The 18,787-nt window shown below is 39.3% G+C and overlaps 1 protein-coding gene across 2 annotated transcripts in view; it reads left to right on the top strand.

Annotated features, from left to right (window-relative positions):
• The window catches only part of CLSTN2 (calsyntenin 2), a 496,583-nt gene that overhangs the window by 420,167 nt on the left and 57,629 nt on the right, over nt 1-18,787 (top strand). For both annotated transcript variants that reach the window (XM_072995959.2, XM_078389218.1), the window contains one exon: nt 14,610-14,772. In XM_072995959.2, coding sequence (XP_072852060.2) covers nt 14,610-14,772 — 163 coding nt within the window. The remainder of the gene's footprint in view (nt 1-14,609; nt 14,773-18,787) is intronic.

The following is an 18,787-nucleotide window of genomic DNA, read 5'->3' as shown; positions in this document are numbered from 1 at the left end:
CCTTAGATGTAAATGAAAATTGAGCTAAAATCCTTTTTGGTCTTGGTTTTATTATTGACATAAACGGTTCCACTTCCTTTAACTTTATAAACTCACCTAGAGATTGAATCAACACCCTTAACACATCCCATATTAGTCTGAAAATATTTTGAGATCTTCTGTGAAGACCTTCACTAGAATCTTCTTTGTATGTGCTGCTGCACAACAGAAAAGACAGATTTTTCAAGAGTTAACTCTGATAGCGGAATCTTTTCTTTGAGTAGATTCATCTGACCCCCTTTTGATATAACCTTTTAGACATCAGGCAAAGATATATCCATCTACCTAAGCATTTTAACTTGAAAAAAATAGCTGGTGTATTTTATCTGTGGTTTGATTGCTTATATATCTGCTGAGGTGCAGATTGTTGCAAACCACTCTGCACTGCTCGCAGGATGAAGAGTAGCATATGCATGTTTTAAATAATAACTATATAAATAAAAAGGAGGAAGCGGGTAACTTCCAATGCTTGAACTGACACATAGGTATCACTTGAGCCTATGGAGCACATTCCTTCTCCTTCTCCTTCCAATTTCTTTCTAATTTCCTGGCAGTAGCAATGCCTCAAATGTCATGTTAAAGGCCTCCTACCTTAGAGTTACAGGGTATGCATCCAGTCTACTTAGATGTCCATCTTAGGCACTTTGAGGCCAAGTACACTTTTTAGTTTCACTGATGGCTAAGGAGCTTCACTATTTTAGGGAGGCCTTGGGAAATTCATGTCTGTTGTGGTTTGTCTTAAGAACAGGTTTAGGAATTTATATCTTCACAATAATTGCCCTGTCACCCTTTGCTATATACCCCGGCAAATTATTATTGGTCCCACTGCCATGCTCTCTGTCATCCTAAATATATTGCACATAAATTCATAGTGTGTTTCTAAAACTGCCTGCAGTCTGGAAAATAAAGAAGGACAACAGGACAGAATCATGGGCTGTAAATGCAAATAAGTTCTTAAACTAAAATCCCAAAGTCAAAACTGAAATTCCAGAGTCTTCCCCTTATATTTTGGAAGGTGACTTGGGGTCATGCTGGATCAGCTCAAAAACCTATGTAGTCAAGCATTGTGTTCACACAGCATCCTTGTTCAGAAAGAGTCAAATGACCGTTTTCTCTTATCTGAACCAGAGGAAACAGGATATTTCTATTATTTGTTTTTCTGATATTCCACCCACACATGTCTCTTCAAATAGTCTCTTTTTCCTTGAGTGGTATTGGTTGTGATTTAATTTTATCCACAGACTATTTGACCTTTGGCCATCTTCCTGCTGGTAGTGAAATTGTGCAATGAATTTCCTTCTGAATAACATTATTTACTCTTTCCATTGAAGTTGACCTCAACAGGTAGTCCTTTCTCTTAAATTGCTTGATTTAAGATGCATCATGTATGTATGTCTGTGTATGACTTTTGAGAAACAAAGCCACTGCCTCTTAAAGTCAGCTGGAATTTCTTGGTTCATTACAGTGAAATCTAGGTTCTTCTTTGTGGCCTCTGTGAATGCACACTAATGGGTTAAGTCTGTGCATGCGCAGAGGCCTCGGTATTCCCTGGCCTCCTTCACTCATTAGTGTGAATTCACAGAAGACTACTCGAAGAACAAAAGTTACAGGTAAGTAACCTCTCTTTATCCTTATTGCTTCAGATTTTAAATGTGAAGACAGGATCTAATGCACTTGGAGAATGGAAAGTATCTTTCATTTTTCTGTATAAAATAATTGCATGTAATTGGGTCCTCTTTGATCTTTTTCTCCATCTTAACTTCAGCAGTCACACATTTTCAGAGATCTGCGTGCAGCATTTTTAAAATAAGAATAAATGAAATCTGACTGCTGAGAAAGCAATGCTAAAGTTAATGTCACCCTGTATATATGTAAAGCACTTATACTACCAGCAAGCGTGATATTGCGTATGTGTGTTTTGAGTCTGGGGTTTCTGTGGTGCTCAGCTGGAAGAATGAAGGGGAGGTGAAACATCCCTGTTGGATGCAGAAACTTATTCATTACTAGATACAACATGGTGGGGTATGGGTTGAGCAGATGTAGGCCTTCCACACCCTGCCCTGCTCCCAATGTTTTTTGAGTTGTGGTACCCACTTTCCCTGTATAAGGTACAGGCTTCATAGGTCACTCTGGTGCTGAGTAGGATTCCACCCCACCCTATTCCCATTTGCACCTTCTATGGGAATCTTTTGTTGCTCAGTAGTGAGGAGGATCGAATGATAAAGCAGTCACTGTGCAAGCTCCTAGAAAAATAATGTAGTAATAACTAGAAGTCAACACAGATTTGTCAAGAACAAATCCTGCCAGACTAATCTGATCTCATTTTTAATCAGGCCTCCCTGATAGACAGAGGGAATGCTGTAGACATAGTACATCTTGACTTCAGCAAAGCTTTTGACAAAGTGCCCCATGATATTCTGATTAGCAAGCTAACTAGATGTGAGCTGGATAAAATAATTGTCAGATGGGTACAGAATCGTTGTCAGAGGATGATGATTAATGGCTCCTTTTCAACCTGGGAGGAAGTAACAAGTGGGTTATCTCAGGGCTCAGTCTTGGGCCCTGTGTTCTTCAAAAGTTTTATTAATGACCTGGATCAGGGTATGCAGGGAATGCTAATCAAATTTGTGAATGACACAAAATTGGGAGAAAATAGCTAATACCCTGGAAATCAGAAACAAATTCAAAATGATCTAGGTAGGCTTGGGCACTGGGTTGAAAACAACAGAATGAAATTCAACAGGAATAAGTGCAAAATACTGCACCTAGGAAAAAGAAACCAAACACATAGTTGGATGGTGGAATACCTGGTTCAACAATACTACAAACAAGAAAGTTCTTGGAATTGTCATAGATTACAAACTAAATATGAGCCAACATTGTGATCTGGCTACAAAAAAGGCAACTATTAAGGTCTCCTTACATCAAGAATGACAACAGTGAAGGAAGCCATGGTCTAAGGTTGTTGATCAACAAAACTGAGGACTATTTGTGAAGGCTGCAATTAACATTTTGGTAAGGTCTTAGGTTATCAGATTCTAACAGGACCTCAAGTTTCCCTGTAGGGAAGAACTGGAATTTTTATCTTCCAAATAACTGTCCTGTTACCCCTTTGTACCAGCCCTAGCAAATTATTATGGGTACCATTGCTGTGCTGCCTGTCTTAGCACATTGAATGACATCTGTCCCAGCATATTGAATGAAAAGGCATATCTCTATTAATTTTATTGTTTATTTGATTTTTTGTTTAAAAATATTCATGAATTGTCTTTCTGTAGTCAGTATTTGTGACATTATTACTTTTGCAATTTCATTACAGCAAGAGTGATGAAACTGGCCCAAAGCAAAGCAAGCTGCCTGTTTGTTTACTGCTTGCCACCAGCTGCTACTATGTGCAAACTTACTCATGGAGACCACAGTTCAAATTCAAATCCTTGTTGCAGAAATGAAGTTTTAAGTGAATGACTTGCTGTTGGGGAAGGGCAGGCAATACGTTTCAACAGCTATTTCACTCCAGGATATTAATAGAAACAGGTTCATTTTGATTCTTGGAGAAGGAGGAATATTATATCATTTCATTTAAAATACCAATTCAAATCATTGCCATAGAGCTACCACACACGGCAGGGTTGTTGTGCAAAAAGTATCGTGGTTATGGAACCTCCACTGTTAAATTGTGCTTATCCTCACAATTTTCACTCATGCTACTTAAGAACATAGCTGTACACACCAGTTTTCAGGGGCTAAACACATGTTTGATATGTCTTTTATTACTTCTTGTTGGCGTTAATAAATTGGCAGTACTAAAAGCTGTCCATAAACCAGAAGCACTGTGGGTTGACACTAGATTATCAGGGGAATTCCTATGGTCAGAACAAAAGAAAAGTCTTGATGCATGACTGATGAAGCTCTTTAAATTATTAACAACAGATGAAATACAAAACTAAAAAGGTAACAGAAATAGAGTTTGGTACTTAAATGTAACTTTTCCGCAACTTGCACATAGGGGCAAAGAGATGTTTTAAAAATGCAAAGTACTGGAACACACACACACACACACACACACACACACACACACACACACACACACACACACACACACACACACACACACACACACACACACACACACACACACACACACACACACACACACACACACAGACAGAGCAACTTCCTTCTTTAAGATCTAAGAAATAAAAGAGAAAATGTAAATCAAGATTGTGATGTGCTAAAATCTGCAGGATTTTACCTTATCTGATCAGAAGAAAATGAAGAGAAGAAGAAAATGAAGAACTGAAGAACGGTACCAAAGAGTGAATGACAGGGATGCTATTTTGACTAGGGAATTTTAACAACTATTGGCTTGCCTCTTTAATTCCATAAGTCTGGATTATAGACTTGGCATCCTAGTACTTCATGGCATGAAACTAGAGGACAACACCTTACATCATTGTGCTTTGGAATAATCTAGCTTCTGCATTCTGTAACGGCCACTTTGAATATAGCATGCATCTATTTAGAACAACTGGAGGAGGAGGAGGCCAAAATGCTTTGCCATGATATTCAAATATTTCTGTTTTGTTAATCTCTCTAATACATAAATGTATTATTTCAAAATAAAATTTTAAAGCACACATCGATGTTTAAACAACAGAAAACAGTATCAAAACATTCAGTAAAATCTGCAAATTGCTGAATAGTTAAGTACCAAATAGATAAGCATCAAATTCATCAGCCATCCCAAGATATTAGCAGCTGGTAAACAACATGGAAAGGAGTAATCTGTTGAATAAGCTATTATTTCAAGCTTTTTACTTTGAACCTCAGTGTATGATATTTAAATAGGCACCTTTGCAAGAAAAAAATGAAAAATAAAAGCATAACAAAAGGAATAATAAAGAGATGAACTGTAGGCACTTCAGTGGTTAAGCCCATGGCACTCATCATCTAGAGACATTTAACAGTCAAAAGCTCCTCCTACGTATACATGCTGGGGTTGGACACAGTTTTCTAATAGACAAGACTGGCCACAAAGAGGAGAGAAGACTGAAAGAAAGAAATTGTATTTCTGAATTAAATCTAAATACTCATGTACTTCTCCATAAAATATTCCTACATTCACGAGGAATGAGACATTTAATCCACAAAAGCAATGACAGAATGCCTTTGTGTTCTCACCTTCAGCTCACCTCCACGCAAAACTCATCAATCTCTCATGCAATGATTCATTTTGCAAACAGAATACTTACTATTTGTGCATGACTTCTGGGGCAGGTGAACAACATATACATATTTTCAACTTAAGAATTCAATTTAAATTCTGGAGCCTAAGGAATTTTTGAATTGATAACTCTGTATTGCCTCTACTCAGCTTCTTTTCAAAGGCTATTTCTATTCTTTCAGTGCAAAGCTGTCCCGAGAAGATACAGATGAAACTGTCTTCTGGAATTTCAAGCATCAGCTACCTTGGGGGAGGGGGAATGGTACATTATCTGTGGCACAAAGATGACACAGAGCTCATGCAGCATATTCTAATAAAAATGCTCTTGTTGAAGCCTGCTGGATCTATTTAGCTGCTTGACATCTGCATAAAAAGGATAATGGCAAATCTTATTCACAGAATTTTTACAAAGGATTATTTTGTAGTTTGAAAAGCCTAGCAACACCCTTTCCTCCAGGTTATGATCATTATATCCTATTAATATTTTAGCAACCATGGTTTGGGCTGCTGAATTCCAACCAAATGTGTAAAATGCACTCCTTCTCAGAAAGGAAAAGGGTCATAGGCATGCAGAGATGCCTTGTGTTAAAAGCAATGACAAAATTTAAAGAAGGTTCAAGCCACTGAGAAAATGTGGGGATGTTGGTGGGTACACTTGAAATACACCTTAGAATATGGTTCCATTAAAATGTTGTCCTATAGCTCAATTACAACTTATCACCACAATCAATAGCAAATCATTAGACAATGTCAGAACCATTAGAGGTTCCTTAATAAATTAGTGTGAAGTTTATCATCCTTTCACATAACAAATTAGATGGAGTCATTGAGAGATAAGTACAGGCACTATTTGCAGGTTGATTGTGCAAAGATAACAGCTTTGATTTGGAATTGGGATTTCAGTTTTGAGAAGGAAAATGTTTTACCACCTTCTAACTTAGCTCAATCAGCCCTCAATTACAGTCAAGGATGCATATTTATAGGTCAGATGACATCACTATCACCATTGAACTGAACACAAGCATCTTTTTTTCATTAAAAATTAAGCAGTTTTTTTTAATGTATTTGCTGTCATAATATGAATTTGACAAACCCAGTCCTTCTCTGGAAAACAACAAAAATATAAAAACATCTATTTCTGGACTCCTACTTGATAACTTTCTAGTAGCTGCTCACAGATTTCTTCTTTCTATGGTTGTCCTTTTTAACCCCCTCACCCTAAAAGAAAGTTCATTGTACTTGTTCCCAGCCAAAGATATATTGTGTCAGGGGTCAGTCAGGAACTTGCTTTCAAAACCAGGTCTAAGATAGAAAACCTCTCCTTTCTGGCCACCAAAAAAAAGTAATCTTCTGCTTTTCTGCCTCTTTTTTTTTTTCCTGGTTGTCTTTCTCCTCTCGTGGCGCAGTGATTAAACCGCTGTACTGCAGCCAAAACTGTGCTCACGATCTGGGTTCAATCCCAGGTAGCGGTTCAAGGTTGACTCGGCCTTCTGTCCTTCCGAGGTCGGTAAAATGAGTACCCAGCTCAATGGGGGGGGCAATGTGTAGCCTGCATGATTAACTTGTAAACCGCCCAGACAGTGCTTGAAGTGCTATGGGGCGGTATAAAAGCAGCACGCTTTGCTTTTTGCTTTGACACCTCCAATATTTGTGGGAAGACTTCATTGCTTCGAGCATACTGCAAATCACAATATAAGATACTCTCTGGAAAGGTGTGACAGGCTCTGAAGCAGATTTACAGAGCATGTGGCCTCTTGTGTAGAAGAGCAGACTGTTTGATCTAGGTGTTGTGGCTGAGAGGATAATGCTAAAGCCCTCCAGCAAAGGATCAAAGGAAAATTCTCCCAGCCGCCTGTGTTATTCACTGTCTTGCTGTTAAATAAAAATGCAGGGCCTGAGCTAACCTGCATGTTTACCAACTTTTCACTATAGTGACACCTTGAAATTCTATAGAGACAAGTTTACCAATTGGAATTCTATGCCAGTAGTAAAGATTTATGTATGAGCATTGTGAATGTGTTGTACTGCAAAGTCTAGAGGGGATTCAAAGCAAATGGGTTGTACTGGGTACAACATGCTGCATGACAAACAGTAAAAAGGCACTGAGTTAAGATAATGAATTTCCATCATTAGATGTGATATTTATACTATTAAGCCAACAAGCCTGCAATTGTGGCTTCTACTTAGGTACAGAAAGCCACTTTAGTTTCCCTACACCTTCCATGGCTTTGCATGAGTATGCAATGGAAATGTGCCAAATGCATTGAGAGAGAGAGAGAGAGAGAGAGAGAGAGAGAGAGAGAGAGAGAAGATGAACCAGGCTGTAACAGTTTTTCCCCCAAATGTCACACAAGCCACTGCTGCTTTCTGAAATGGTCTCATTCATGATCATGGCCCCAGGTAAAGTCAGGTGGTAGTCCCTTTAAAGCTGCTATTAGTATTCAGGCAAGTGTTGCTATTGATATCGCTCTGTTGTGAATGAACTATTACAATTTTCTTCTTATCATCTTGATCATAAACAGTGGCTTTAAGTATGAAAGGGATTACTATTGCTGAGCTGCTGGAAACAAAAAAAAATTAAATTACATTAAAGAAAATATTCTATGAAACTTATCAATTCCTGTCCTGGGATATGTTAGCCGGAAATGTGGTAATAGCTCCTTGCCTCTCACAGAATATCATCATCATCATCTTACAGCCACAGAGCTGGAAGGGAGTCATCTAGTCCAGCCCCTACCAAGAAGGCGCCCAGTGGGGAATCAAATTTCAGACTTCTGGCTCCATAGGCAGATGCCAAAATTACTGAGATGTTCAGCAGTTCTAGTGTTACATAGTTTCAGGAGGCATGAGATGGCATAGATTGTGAAATAGAGTTGCACCAGCAGAAACATTCACTGCTTTTCACCCTTCGTAGCAAGGCAGGAGTAGGGAAAATCAAGACAAAAGTTAAACTATACATGGCTGTCAATGCTGTTTATGGAAAGTTGAGCACTCTGTAGGCCAGCAAAACATGAACTTTGAAGTGCACCTCTTTAAATTGTTCAGTTGTTTAGTTGTTAATCTTTTAAATAGGCTGCTGGTTCACTCGTGCAATTTACAACCTCCAAATGTCTTTTTTTTAAAAAGCCTTGAAGTGTACTTCTTGCCTTCTGGCTGCTGAATCCTTTTGGCTACTGAAGGGTCCCATAATTAGAAAACTGTCTCCTGAATCTCCTTAGATTTCCAACCTACACAGTAGGGCTTCATAAGTGTGGGTGGGGTGGGATTAAAAGATCTTCTCTTAGGAGAAGCAAGAAATTTTTGGTTTGGGAAGGAGGTTAGAATCATTACAGTTTCAGCAATGAATTGTATTCTATCCATCCACCAGTGGAATGGAAACTACATGAATAACAGATTCTCACTTGCTCTGACGTGATCCAGAGAGTTGAGGGACTCTCCAAAGCAGGACCAGATGGTTCATATATAGGTTGTGTCACAGGGAGATTCCTGATGATGACAGGTCTGCTCATGTGAGATTGAATGCACCCTAGTAGGTCACTCTTTATGTACAACTGTGCCTGGAAAAGAGCTGACGGGGTAAATTAATGAGTTATGTATCTGTCTCTGGAGTCAGAAGTTGGGAGTTTGATTCATCACTGCCTCCTGGGATATGAGCCAGTCTGTGTGGCCTTGGGCAAGCTGTCCCTGGGTGTCCTCAAAAGCAGGGAATAGTAAAGTATTTTTTACCTAGAAACTCTGAAAAAAGTCACTATAAGTCAGAGGTGATTTGACTGTACATTATTACACCTAGTGTGGTGTAGTGCAGCAGTCCCCAACCTTTTTGGGGCCGTGGACCAGCTGGGGGAAGTGAGCTCCATGCATGGGAGGGCACGTCATGCTCACACGATGGGCATGTTGTGCTTGCGGGGGGGGGTGTCATGCTCGTGCGCATGTGTGTGAACGTAACATGCCCCCACGTGAGCATGACACACCCACCATGGGTGTGACACACACCCCACATAAGCATGACACGCCCACCATGTGTGTGGGGGGATGGAGATCCATATCAACAGCCCAGTTCTGGCAAGCCCACGGACCAGCACCGGGCTGCGGACTGGGATTGAAGACCCCTGGTCTAGTGGATAAAGTGACAGACGAGTGTCACTTGTCATAAAGCCTGTGTTTGAAGTGGAAGTAGTAAAACTATTCATTAAATGTCACACTTTCCTTGAAAGCCCTTTTAAGATTGCTGTAAGTCAGTTTTGACTTGATGGCACATAACAACAACATGCTTGATTTAATCATCTCCAATAGTGATAATATAATGAAGGTGTGGATTTGTGTGAGTATATCCCCTTTCAGCTTGTTAAAATAATTTTAATCACAAGTTTGTTGTGGGGGAAGTCCAAGTATGTACAGTGGACCCTTGACTTACAGACGGCTTGACTTACAGACTTTTTGAGTTACAGACTTCTCTGGCTGCAAAATTTAGATTTGACTTGCAGACTGAGATTTGACTTACAGACCAGAAAAAAACAAAAAAGGAACAAAAACGGCCTGTTATGGGATTAATCGGTTTTCAATGCACTGTAGGTCAACGGAGACTTGATCTACAGACTTTTTGACCTGCAGCCACCGTTCCAATACGGATTAATTCTGTAAGTCAAGGGTCCACTGTACTGCTTGGACTGTATTTTCCCTGCCTTCCCTGAACCTTTCTTGACCTAAGAAAAAAAGAAACAAAATATTCCCCCTCTAGTGGTTGAAGGAGGAATAGCAGCTTCCCATTAATTTCTATGGACGGAAAAGAGCAGATACAGATCAAATGGTTCTCAGTGCATTCCTATGGGAAATGCAGATTTGACTTGAGAACTTTTTGACTTGAGAACCGCCTTCCAATACGGATTAAGTTCTCAAGTCAAGACCCCACTGTATCTTAAAACACCGGTAAATTTCTAAAGTAACAAGTAGGAAATTATATGGGTATTATTTGGGTATTTTTGCTAAAATGGAGAATTTAGAATATATCTAATTTTGGTTTCCACATTTTAGGTAATTTTTAAAAATATATATATCAGCCTCAGTCCTCTACCCTTCTTTTGTTTCTGCAAATCAATGTCATATATCAGGATTTCCAAATTTATGTGTTTGTTTCTGAGCAAATAAGCAAGCATGAAAACTACAAACTGTGGCCTACCAAATTTCATTTTGGAATTTCCTGCTCAGATAGGAGTTCCCCAGTACAGTCTGCTGATTTTGCACCTTCCTTATCTGGTGAGCAGTATTCCACTGATATTATTCTATGGATTTAATTGCATGTTTTCATGATTTATATGCAAGAGTTCAAGGGAGATAAATCAATCTCACAGTGGCAGTCACTTTTTATGGTAGCCAACAACCTGCACTGTCTATTTGTTAAATTTGAAAATACTGCAAACTTTTTCCCCTCTGTTTTTTAATACCTTAATTGTACACCACAATGTTCTACAAAATTAAAAACTACAGGTACAAGGTTAAACAGGAACAAAAATAATGTTAACAAGGGAAGAGTGGCGTAAGAGGAAAGACAGTTGTGAAAAGCTGTGTCACCAGATAAGATCGGAGAAACAGATGGGAAGCCAACAAAGCAGAAAAGGAAGGGATGCTGTTCTGCTCAGTAGGAATTGAATAGGAGGCGTTTTTCATTCAACAGTAGAATAGGGTATTAGGAAGAATCTGGAGATGGATAATCAAGGAGAGAAACAGGTAAATAACAGACAAAGCAGAAACAGCACTGCGTTAAGTCATTAGATAGCTAAAACTTTTCAGCAGAAACTGTGGTCCCTATGGGTGTTTTCAGATGGTATGTTTTACAGTCTAGTAGCTCTTCCACATTAGTTCTGTACGTTATTATGCTCTATTTTTAGCAGCTGCCACTAGCGTAGCCTGCAAATTGGCAAAGCAACTGGTGCCATTGAATTCTAGAAAGTATACCAAAAAACCACAAGGAATGGATGAAAAATAATTGTCTGAAACATGTGTATGCTGTGTGTGGTTTCTGTTCTCCTTAATGCTTTTTTAAAAACACCTAAAGATTTAAGATGAAAATAAAAGTAAGGTAGAACAAGTAATAAGGGAGGGAACAGTAATTATTTGTAATTTAAAGCCCTTATAACATTGTGAGATACATTTAAAATAATTAATAGATTAGGTTGTGATTTTCAGTATGATTTTTAAAAAATTGCATTCCTCTATTTCCATAAAATTCTTCACGTATCTAGGAATAATGTTGGTTAGGTAAATGTGGAAGATTTAAGCCTGAGTAGGGAAAATGGCAAAGCATTAGGGTTGGTTACAGACCTGATGATGATGATGCGCTCTCAAGTAAGTTCTGATTTATGTCAAACCTTTTCAGGGTTTTCTAGGTAGACTCTGAAGTCATTTACCATTCTGTTGGGGGCATCCTGGGACTGTGCAAGTTTCCCAAGGCCACACACCCTGGCTCTTCTGTGATGCATAGTGGAGAATTGAACTCCCAGCCTCTGGCTCTATGACCAGATAATGTGGTGCCTCGCTAGACAATGCTAATCTGTTCCACTGAAATCACTGTTTAGTGAAATCATTGTCTAGCGAAAAGCATTTCCCCATTGGAATGCATTGAAACCTGTTTAATGTGTTCCAATGGGGAAGAACTGTCATTGTCTAGTGAAGATCGGCCATAGGAAAGCCGCTTTGCGAACCACCGATCAGCTGTTTAAATCGCTGTCTTGCGAAGCTTAGGTCCCGAAAACATCTGTTTTGTGAGCGCGGAGGAAGCTGTCAAAATCACCGTCTAGTGAAAATCGGTTTGCGAAACAGGGACCAAACATTGTCCAGCGAAATTCACCCATAGGAATCACTGTTTTGCGAATCGCTATAGCGATCGCAAAAAGTCAGTGTCTACCGAAAAAACTGTCATGCAGGGTAACTGTCTAGTGAGGCACCACTGTACATAACTCACTGAGCCAGCCAGCTATAGACCTTTAGGAGCCAAAAATGACACTGGTGGACCTGCTGGAATATATACTTTGTGAAATATGTCTAAGTGTATAAACAGATGGATGAAAAGATTTATTTGTATTGAAGAGACTGTGTTGATAACTGCTGAAGTTACCAGTTGTAGGAAATAATTGTGGAAAAACTTTCTTTAGTTCTCAGTTGTTGACATCTTATATCTCAGCAATCACCCTATGAAAGAACATGGACCCCACTTTAATGGAGGTGGGGGCAAGGCAAAGCCAATTAAGTAGTTTAATTTTGAATTAAAAATTAACTTCTAAGAAGAATATTTATGTTCTCAAGCTTTCTATTACTGTCCTATTTATAGTTAAATTTAAATTTTAAGGATGTTAAAAATGATAATTGCTAATAAATAATATGAATTAAAGTAAAATAGACATAGCTTGCAGAGGTTGAGAGGCTTTGATGGGTATGTGCAGAGTGATCCAATATCAAACATACTCTGGCCATAGTGGGTTTGGAATGGGCAGAAACCTTTTGTGCTGTTACAGCTGGTATTGGCTTGGCACATCTGCCCAGGCTGTGCTGGCTAAGATCAGCAGGCAAAGGAGCCTTATTTGGGGGGGGGGGGAGTAGAGAAGTAGGGGGAGAGACTGAGTTACACCAGGACCAAACCCCTTGCAAGCCCATAGACACTGAGCTGGCACAAAGTTAGGCCAGAATGATGAGTAATCCTAAATAATTCTGAACATCCATCAGCTGAGAGAACTTTGGATACAGCAGAATCTTAGCTGGTCTGTTGTCAGCTCAGCTAGCCCTCAGCCATCTTAGCTAGTTAGCCCTCATTAGATGTATGTCAGCTGAAGGTGTGTTTCTGCATTTTTTGTTCTTCTGTTTTTTGTTTCCCTAAATGTAGGAAGTCTCTTAACCCTCGGTGCCTACTTGGAGACTCATGTGGCACAATTCTTCTGCTTAGTGTTCTAGCTAGATGTGCTTGGCCTTCAAATTCTGGCACCTCCACATTCTTACATACCGTTGGACTGCTATTTTGGAAAGTTACTTTTCTGGCAATGTTTCAGTTTAAAATGCCTGGTCTTTGTTACAAAGAAGAGTCTGGAGAAGTTGAGAGGCTATGGAGCTATTTAGCTTGGTTATTCTGCATTAACAGAGAGGAGTCACACTAACCCTTTCAAGACAGTCATTGCCTGTATGGAATAAAATTTTAAGCAGATGCTTCCTTGCATAAGTAGATACAGCGCAGTATATATGCTGTTTCTAATATTGCTGGCTTTTTGTAGCTCTGATAGTGTGATTTCTGAGATTTGCAACTTCTTATAGTATTGTGTGAAATTTCTTGGCATTGTTCCCAAAACCCCAATGACCACAGGGCCCAGTGAAGTGTTTCATCCACAAGCGAAATGTTTCGATTGCCAGGTCTCTATGCTTTGTTAGTTTTCCCAGTTCTTTATTTTCAGCTCTGGCATCTCCTGGAATTGCAATGATCCAGACATTTCTTTGTTCTATTATTATGTCTAGTGTGTTATGTTCAAGGTCTCTATCCGTTTGGATCTGGCACAAGATCTTGACTTCCTCCTTATCTGATACCTTCTCTACCTGATGTTCCCATGGGCTTTTGGAGGCTAGCCAGTCATAGTTTTTGCATAATTACCAGTGCACTAATTTTGCCACTCTATCATGTTTAACTTTGTAATCTGTTTCTGCAATCTTTTGACATTTACAGATGAGCTGTGACACAGTTTCATCTTTTTTTTGGCAGAGTTGAAATTTGCTGTTAACAGTAATTCCTTGGATCTTAGCTTTCATCACGTTGGTTTGGAGTGCTTGTTGTTGTGCAGCAAAATCAAGCCTTTGGTTTCTTTCTTAAGGGTCCCCAGTTTTAGCCATGCCCATGTTGGATTATGATCATGGTTTCCATCAATATTTTTCAGGTGTTGTCCATGTAGTGTTTTAGTTTACCAATTTTTTAATTTATTTTCAGATTGTTATTTTTTATATTGAGCCTTTGTTTCTGTTGTTTTAAAATTATTATTATTATTATTATTATTATTATTATTATTATTATTATTATTATTATTATTATTATTATTATTATTATTATTATTATTATTATTATTATTATTATTATTATTATTATTATTCACAATAACTGCATTTTATAAATATTCAAGTTTTAGTCATAGAATTCTTTTGTGAGTTGCCTGGAGAAGTTTGATGTTGAGAGGAATCTTAAAGTAGAGCACAACTTCTTACGTTAAAATATATTCTTTAAAAGGTGGCAGGACAGCTAGTCTTCAATTCAATCATTGTCCATCATTTTTGATAGCACAGGTACTAAGTCTATTTTCTCTCCTTTTCTTTTCCTATTTAGATTTGTGATAAAGAATGGCACTACTATGTCGTCAACGTTGAATTCCCAGTAGTTACCTTGTATATGGATGGGACAACATATGAACCTTACCTTGTAACTAATGATTGGCCTATTCATCCATCACACATAGCAATGCAACTAACCGTTGGTGCTTGTTGGCAAGGTAATTACAGTGTTTGTGTAAACTTTGTGGCTATTTTGTTAAAAGCCTAGTAATCTTTAAAAACTGCAAGCTCTTTATCGTGCTGGTCAGTTACATTTCAGTATAGGGATCTTCATTGTAGCCCTGATGTTGATGTCACAAATGACAAAGAATTGATACTGGAGGAAGAAAATTTCTGGAGGTATAGCTATGTGTCTTAGAAGTGAAAGGTGTCATGTGGCAACAAAACTGGTACTTCTTGCTTCGACAGTAAAAGATCCCAAAAAACTGTCCCCAAACTGTATTGTATTGTATATTTGGAAGTAGTTTAATTCAGCTCTGCACTGCTTCTGAACACCACCAATGCAGTCAGTCAGATGACACAGGGATCAGTAATCTGGCATATTACACAATAAATCTAGGATAGGTCCTAGAATAACCCAACAGTAGTTCATACCAGAACAGTAGACTCATAGGTCACCTAATCCCCACTATGGTGGAAAACAATGTGTTTCTATTTTGATTACATTAACTACTTCTCAATTTACATCTATACATATGAATCAGCACATACAGACTTTACATTCATTCATTCATTCATTCATTCATTCATTCATTCATTCATTCATTCATTCATATGCTGCCTTCCTGCCAGAATTGGGATTCAGAGTGGCAATACCAGGGTTGACAGTATCACAAGCTGCTGAGAGACCCAGCAGAACTGACAGAGACACATCTCCTTCATTCTATTCCTGGTGTAGGTCATCCATGAAGACCACCAAAGCTGTTTGTGTCCCAGAGCCAGGCCTGAAGCCAGACTGAAATGGATTGAGCTCTGTTTCTCAAGCTATCTCTGGAGCCAAAAGGCTTCTGCCCGCTAAAGCCCCTTGCCCCAAAGTGGGATATTAGAGACTGGCTAATAGTTTTCTAATATAGTGGGTTTCAAGAAATACTTCAATAAATGCTTTTACAGCAGCCTCTTTTAGGCAGATTGGAATGCTGCCTTCTTGAAGAGAGGCATTCTTTACCCAGTCCATAAGACCTTCTCTGGTTGTTTTAATGAGTCAGGATGGGAAGGGTCCAGCATGGAAATGGTGGCTTTGACCTCTCCAAGGAGCTGGTCTGTAGCTTCAGGCTGTACAATTTGAATCATATACATTATAACTGGATGAGGAAAAACCCAGTTACATCAAATGGAACTGCTTCAATAACAGCATTCAAGTTAAAATGGATTCAAGTGATTTATCTGCAAAGTGCTGTACTAATTGTTCACAGGAGGAGTGTGTCTCTGAAGGTTTCCTCTTGTAGGTAAATGCCTAATTAGACCTTTGACCACTTAAAACAACTCCAGTGGGCAACTTTGAGCAGATGCAATGCTGGCAGAGAAAAATATATTTTTCCAGCTCTAGCATTGCCATGGAATAGATCTTCCAACCATTTTTAGCCTGTCTTTGTTTGGATTCTGTCCCAGTTTTCCTCCATCATTGCTCTTGCATCCACTCCACTTGTTTCATTATTGCCAGTTCCTTGATAAACCAAGGAGCTAATTTAGTTCCATTCCACTGCCTTAGCCATTTTCCCATTCCAGAAGTCTATCAGAACTTTGACAGAATTGTCCGCCCAGGCAACAGAAAACTCTCCGAAAATAATTAGGAAACAATTAGGATCATTTAGTCTCCTGGCCAGCCTATCTTAATTGACCCTCAACCCCTGCCGAGATTATAAGTTGCAGTGAGTCTAAACCCACTAGATAGTGATACAGCAATAACAATCGATTGATAGAGAACTCCTCCACACTCACACCACTTCATTCTCCTGTACTTCGTCTTGTGAGTACATAGTCTTGTACTCAAAAACTGTGCAAACTCCATTGGCTGGGCTTGATGTCACTTTCAGAAAAGTGATTTGCATTCAGTGTTCTCTGTGCATAATTGCATGATTGCTCCAGTGTAATTTTATCTATTTTTCATCAGTTTGATACTCCTTTTTAAAAAAATTCTTCCTAGCTTGCAGAGTTAGGAGAACTACAGAAGTGCTAACCACTACTACTGTAAGAGAGAGGCCCTCACACAGTGCGTTCAGTGTAAAAAATTTACTGGACCCTCACTTAGAATAGAAAAAAGAAAGCCAATTCTACACTGAAGTTAGTAAAAGAAGAAAAATATGGCTTGCTTTCCAAAAATTAGGGGCCAGTTTACTTGAGTTGCCTCATCATGTTCTCTCTGCAGTATTTTTTTGAGGAAAAAAATAGCGCAGCAAAAATGCTATGATGGTCTCCACAGTGGTACCTGTGGAGCACCGAAAAAAGCATAAAAGACAAGGCAGGACTTACAAGGTACACTTTGTAAGAACTCCTGGGCCTGACCTCTCTATGTGATGTTAAAAATGGCAGGTGGCCAATTAAACTAACATACTATGTCATGTCCTGCTACTCGCTAGAATAACCCGAAGTTTGTTGTGCATTTTGTATGAGTACAAAGACTAGCAGTTCTATCACTTTGGGATACTTTACCTGTTATGGTTTTCATGAGTAAATAGCATACTATTGTGCTGTGTCACTAGAATGGCAACATCTGAAGCTCAAACACACTTTTTTCACATTGTGGAAGTTTTGCAGCATACACGGAATAAAAGCAACAGACTTGCAAGCTTATTCTTTTAGCAATTGTGCAATTAGGGTCCATAACATATATACATTAAAACTGCTGCCATAAATCCTATTATGTTTTATTGCCAAATAAGATCTTCAACTCAACAGTGAATTGCTACAAAGTGGGAAGTTAGTACAGGTATTTGCTCTTGTCTGCCAAGGTACACAATTCAGTGCATTACATCAAATGCCTACAGTAACTTTTTAATTGCCACTGCTAACTTAATTGCTGGTAATTTACTACTAAGATTTATGCCTACTGAATTACACTGGTATGTGTAACTGACAGCATTTTGGCCAGTGTGTGTAAAATATTCATGCAATAATCTTAAGATATTGAACTGCTTTGAAGAACTGACTAAATATAGCATGCACATGTATTACAGAATGCAATTGATTATATTAAATGTATTCGTCATATTAGCATCACCATTGCTATTCTTCTTGGTTACTGTGATTATAAGACCCTGGATGCCTTTTAGGCAAAAAAAGAAAGGGAAAAAAGAATAATAAGGATCTGAAGAAATCTTAACAAAAGCTCATTTATAGTTGAGACAGGCTGTCATGATATGCCATAACATGACATGCCATAAACAGTGGATCAAGCTGAGACGTCCAGTGCTCCATCTTGCCTGATGAGACTTAACCACTTTTAGCTTGTGATGTCAGACATGGTGGACAGAGTGCTTGACTGTTGTCTTGCCACCACCTCCACCCTTGACCCTTGCCCGGCCTGGCTAATCAAAGCAGCCAGGCCTATGACATCTCAATGGGCTACGGCAATAATTAATGGGTCTCTCCAGGAAGGCAAGGTTCCCCTTGCCCTCAAGGAGACACTCATTAGGCCCATTAGGAAGAAACAGAGTTTGGTGGTGGACGATATTGGTAATTATAGGCCCATTGCCAATGTTTATTTCCTCATCAAGATAGTTGAGAGGGTGGTGGCCAATCAGCTGCAGGCTCTTCTGGATGAAACCAATGCCTGGATCCAGTTGGGCTTCAGGCCGCGCCACGGCACAGAAACAGCATTGGTCGCTCTGTTTGATGACCTGAGGGGGGCCGACAGGGGTCTCTGCTGGTCCTCCTCGATATCTCAGCCGCCTTTGATACCATCGACCACAGTATTTCCTAGGGAGGCTCTCCAAGTTGGGAATTGGTGGCCTGGCTCCGTTCCTTCTTGGAGGACCATCCCCAGAGAGTGCAGATTGGAGAGAGTTTCTCGGCCCCGTGGAGCCTCAATTGTGGGGTCCTGCAGGGCTTGATTATCTCTCCAATGCTGTTTAACATATATATGAGGCTGCTAGGACGAATCATCAGGGGATGTGGGGCTTCATGTCATCAGTACACTGATGATACTCAGCTCTACATCTCCTTTTTTCCAACAAC

Source organism: Pogona vitticeps, chromosome 3 (genome assembly GCF_051106095.1).
Source record: "Pogona vitticeps strain Pit_001003342236 chromosome 3, PviZW2.1, whole genome shotgun sequence".
In the NCBI taxonomy this organism is placed as follows: Eukaryota; Metazoa; Chordata; class Lepidosauria; order Squamata; family Agamidae; genus Pogona; species Pogona vitticeps.
Note: the sequence above shows the minus strand (reverse complement) of the source record. Positions and strands in the feature narration are given on the sequence as shown.